This window comes from Magnolia sinica, chromosome 18, assembly GCF_029962835.1.
Source record: "Magnolia sinica isolate HGM2019 chromosome 18, MsV1, whole genome shotgun sequence".
Classification (NCBI taxonomy): Eukaryota; Viridiplantae; Streptophyta; class Magnoliopsida; order Magnoliales; family Magnoliaceae; genus Magnolia; species Magnolia sinica.
Window position 1 is genome coordinate 7,169,655 of NC_080590.1, and position 5,122 is coordinate 7,174,776.

Consider the following 5,122-nt stretch of genomic DNA (forward strand, 5'->3'; position numbering starts at 1 on the left):
AGCTGCAAAGAGAATGGTTCCAGCTAATCATGTGTGGACCTGGAATGAATTTCAGGAAAAGTTCCGTGAGAAACATTTTCCTAAAGCGTACCGCATCCAAAAAATGGTGGAATTTTCAAAGCTAGAACAAGGTTCCATGTCAGTAGCCCAGTATGAAGCAAAATTTGCTGAATTAGCAGGATATGTGCCAAAAGTAATGGAAGATGAAGATTATAAGATTACAAAATTTGAAGAAGGGTTAAGACATAATATCAGAACAAAATTTTGTTGTGTGGATGTGAAGAAATACTCAGAAGTAGTCGATAAGGCCTTACGAGCAGAACAAGATACAGAGCGGTTTCTCAAATCTCGTGTACAGTTAAAAGAAACAGGACAAAGATATAGGCCGACACTTACCCAACACCAACCACCAGAGAAGAAACCCAGAATGGAAATTCAATCATCAACACCGAGAACCCAAGAGCGATATTTTTCAGAAAATTGTGCGTACTGTGGTAAGTATGGTCACATGGCTCAGGTGTGCAGAACTAAGATGAGAGATATGGGTATAACGCCTCTTCAACAGATACCACCGCGATTGCAACTTCCAGCATCATCTCAACCAACAAGTCAGACATCACAAGCATCACATACCCAACCGCCTCGACCACAGCAGAATCAGCAAAATCGACCATCTTCATCAATTCCTCAAGGCCAAGGGAATCATCCCATCAGGCAACGCGGGTTTATTCCATCTCATCTAAGGAGACTCTAAAAGAAAATAATAACGTTGTGGAAGGTATGATCGAAACGCATGGTACTTCGATTTTTGTATTATTTGATTTTGGGGCTACCTTTATCTTTTATTTCATCGTCGTTAGTATCTCGGTTAAGATTGAAGTCAGAAATCCTAGATAAGCAAATTTTGGTAGAATCCCCCATCGGCAAGTCAATTATTTTGGACAAAATCTGTAAATCTATTCCCCTTATGATAGGCGATATTCCTATATTAGCTAATTTAATAGAAATGAGTATGGCGGGATACGATGTTATTCTCGGAATGGATTGGCTTACTCGAAATCATGCGACGTTGGATTGTTATGCGAAGACAGTTACTTTTGCAGCGCCAGGAAGAGAACCAATTATGATTCAGGGGAAGAAGAAGAATGAGAAGATCGAGCGTGTTATGACATTGATTGGTAATGAGAAACAAGAAAAAACAGTGGATTTGATTCCAGTTGTGCAGGAATATCCTGAAGTTTTTCAAGATATACCAGGACTACCACCTCGACGAGAAGTGGATTTTGGTATTAATCTCTTACCAGGATCGGCACCAATATTTATGTCTCCATATCGAATGACGCCTATTGAATTGAAGGAACTGAAGGAGCAGCTGGAAGATTTGAGGTCCCGAGGATTTATTCGACCAAGCACTTCTCCTTGGGGTGCGCCAGTACTTTTTGTAAATAAAAAGGATGACACTCGACGGTTGTGTATTGATTATCGTCGCTTAAATCAGATGACGATTAAAAACAAGTACCCATTACCCCGTATAGATGATTTGTTTGATCAGTTGAAAGGAGCTCGATATTTTTCTAAGATCGATTTGAGATCAGGTTACCACCAATTACGTGTTAAAGAAGAGGATATCTGTAAAACTGCTTTCAGAACACGTTATGGTCATTATGAATTCTTGGTCATGCCGTTCGGGTTGACCAATGCACCTGCAGTATTTATGGACCTGATGAATAGGGTATTCCAGCTTTATCTGGATAACTTTATCATCGTGTTCATTGATGACATTCTGATTTACTCGAAGACCAGTGAAGAGCATGAGCTACATCTAAGGACGGCGTTGCAGACTCTAAAAGATAACCAGTTATATGCTAAGTTTTCTAAGTGTGAGTTCTGGAAAGAGAGTGTTAAATTTCTTGGGCATATTGTTTCAGAAAAAGGTATTGCGGTTGACCCTATGAAGATCGAAGCTGTAGTGAAGTGGGAACAACCCACAAGTGTGTCAGAAGTTAGAAGCTTTCTTGGGCTCGCTGGGTATTATAGAAGGTTTATTAAGGATTTTTCGAAGATTGTCGGACCGTTAACGAGTTTAACTCGAAAAGGAGTGCCCTTTAAGTGGACTGAAAAGTGTGAAGAAGCTTTTGCTGAATTGAAGCAACTCTTAACCTCGACTCCCATTCTAACCCTCCCGAAGGATGGGTTGGTATTTGAAGTTTACACTGATGCATCAACTAAAGGTCTAGGTTGTGTATTAATGCAAGGGGGCAAGGTGATCGCATATGCATCAAGGCAACTTAAACTCCATGAGCATAATTATCCAACTCATGACCTAGAGTTGGGTGCTATTGTATTTGCATTGAAGATTTGGCGGCATTACTTATACGGCGAACAGTTCGAGCTTTATACAGATCACAAGAGTTTGAGGTATCTATTCTCTCAGAAGAACTTGAACATGAGGCAGAGAAGATGGATGGAATTTCTTAAGGATTATGATTTCTCGTTGTCCTATCATCCGGGTAAGGCTAATCTGGTTGCTGATGCTTTGAGTAGAAAAGAATATAAATAAAAGAGTGTAGCCAGCTTAATGGTACACGAATGGAAAATGTTGAATTTCATTAGAGAGTTTGATATTCGATTGAATTTTCAAGAAAAGAAGGTTTGCATATGTAACATTACGGTAAAATGGACTCTTGTGGAGCGAATAGTTGAAGCTCAAACGAATGATGAGTGATTTTTAAAAATGATAGCCAAATATCAAAATGATAAGACTTCAGATTGGAGTATGGGGGACGATAAGGGAATTCGGTATCAAGGTCGACTCTGTGTGCCTAATATTCCAGATCTAAAAGACGATATTCTAAATGATGCACACCGAACTAAGTTTACAATTCATCCGGGAAGCACAAAGATGTATCATAGTGTGAAACGATCGTTTTGGTGGCCGAATATGAAGAGAGAAATCGCCGATTATGTGTCGAGATGTTTTGTGTGTCAGCAGGTAAAGGCGGATCATCAAAACCCATCAGGATTATTGCAGCCTCTGAAAGTACCTGAGTGGAAGTGGGATTGTATTTCTATGGACTTTATAGTCGGTCTTCCTAAGACACAAAAGAAGCACGATTCAATTTGGGTAATTGTCGATCGACTGACCAAGTCAGCGCACTTTATTCCTGTCCGTATCAATTATTCAATGGAGGAACTCGCCAAGCTATACATCAAGGAAATGGTGAGACTTCATGGTGTCCCTAGTTCTATTGTATCGGATCGAGACCCACGTTTTACTTCGCGATTCTGGACAAGTCTACAGGAAGCTATGGGTACGACTACGGATTACAGCACAACATATCATCCACAATCTAATGGGCAAATGGAACGTGTGAATCAAATATTAGAAGATCTGTTACGTGCATGCGCTCTGGATTTCAAGGGGAGCTGGGACGACAACATACATTATGCTGAATTCGCCTACAACAATAGTTACCAAGCAAGCATTGGTATGGTTCCGTACGAAGTCTTGTATGGACGTCCTTGCCGAGCACCAAACTGTTGGGCCGAGGTAGGTGAGAAATGTTTAATTGGGCCAGATGTTGTTCAAGAAGTTGCTGAAACAGTTGAAATTATTCGAAAGCGACTACAAGCTGCTCAGAGTCGTCAAAAGAGCTACGCCGACAATCGAAGACGAGATCTAAAGTTCACAGTAGGAGACCACGTGTTTTTGAAGGTTTCTCCCATGAAGGGATTGATGCGATTTGGTACTAAGGGAAAACTCGCACCACGTTTTATCGGACCATTTGAAATATTAGAGCGGATTGGAGCAGTGGCATATCGACTTGCATTACCTCCTCAGTTGGCCAATGTCCATAATGTTTTCCATGTATCGATGCTACGAAAGTACAAGAGGGATGATTCTCATGTGATTGAATGGCAAGATCTCGATTTACAAGAAAATACATCTTACGTGGAGAAACCAGTTCGAATACTGGATCGCAAGGAGCACGTGTTACGCACTAAGACGGTGCATTTAGTCAAGGTTTTATGGAGTCATCATGAAGAAGACGAAGCATCTTGGGAGCAGGAAAGAGAAATTCGTGAAAAATATCCTCATATCTTTGAGCAGTAATTTCAGGTAAATTTCGAGGACGAAATTTTGTTTTAGGGGGGTAGAATGTAAGGGCCGTGAATAATTTAATAATATTAATATATATATATATATATATATATATATATATTTAATCTTATCTTTATTATTATTTATTTATTTTAAATCTACCTTATCTCCTATCCTATCTAAATCTTTAACTCGTTTAGTTTAAATATACCTCTAAACACTCCTCGCATCTCTCGAGATAAAAAGAGTTCTAGTCAAACTAAAATATTAACAAAGAGGCTACCTGCGACAACAGAGAAAGGGAGAAAGAAAACTTTGGAGTGCTTACATCGGGTATGTATATCGTCCTTATTCTAGTATTTTTATATATCTAATATAAATTGATTCGGTGAATGCAATGAACGGTGTGGATTGGTCACACGTTCATTGTATTGGATTATGGGTGGAGGCCCTTTAAAGGTGAGGTGAACCTAAAATTATGTAATTGTAGTTGGTGCGCATCTGATCAAATTAGATTTGGTCTGTACGGATCATATGATCCCTAAGGCCAAAATATACAAAGGCCCTAATATTCAGATCAATCTAACCATCAGATGGGCCACATTAGTTAGACCTAGAAGTGTTTGATAAAGGAATCTTGGATATTTTGCGCAAGTGTTGCTATCACTTGGCGTAGAAGGTCAAGATGGGCCATTGGTGAATGTGTGGTTAGATCCACACCACTCCTCAAATGCATAGAGGTAAAACATGACAAGACCTCAAGAATCTGAATGATCTGACCATTCGATGGACCACCCTGATCAAGTAATTATCATTCAATTTTAAAATCTTGTGAGGGAGAAAAAAAATAGAATATAAATTTGAATTATTTAATTATTTTGGATCTGGCCACTAGGATGTTAATCAAAGGTGGGCCCCACCATGTAATACAAATAAATGAATAATAATACCGTTGATATAATTGATAGGACCCCGACATTCAAATCAACCTAATTACATTGCAGAGTCAACACTACCAAA

The 5,122-nt window shown here is 39.3% G+C and overlaps 1 protein-coding gene across 1 annotated transcript; it reads left to right on the forward strand.

Annotated features, from left to right (window-relative positions):
• Nucleotides 1-862: 862 nt before the first annotated feature.
• On the forward strand, nt 863-4,114 carry LOC131233745 (uncharacterized). Its single transcript, XM_058230527.1, has 3 exons — nt 863-1,386; nt 1,591-2,510; nt 3,306-4,114. The coding sequence occupies exons 1-3, from the start codon at nt 968-970 to the stop codon at nt 4,112-4,114; spliced, it is 2,148 nt and encodes a 715-aa protein (XP_058086510.1). The 5' UTR covers nt 863-967.
• The last annotated feature ends 1,008 nt before the right edge of the window (nt 4,115-5,122 follow it).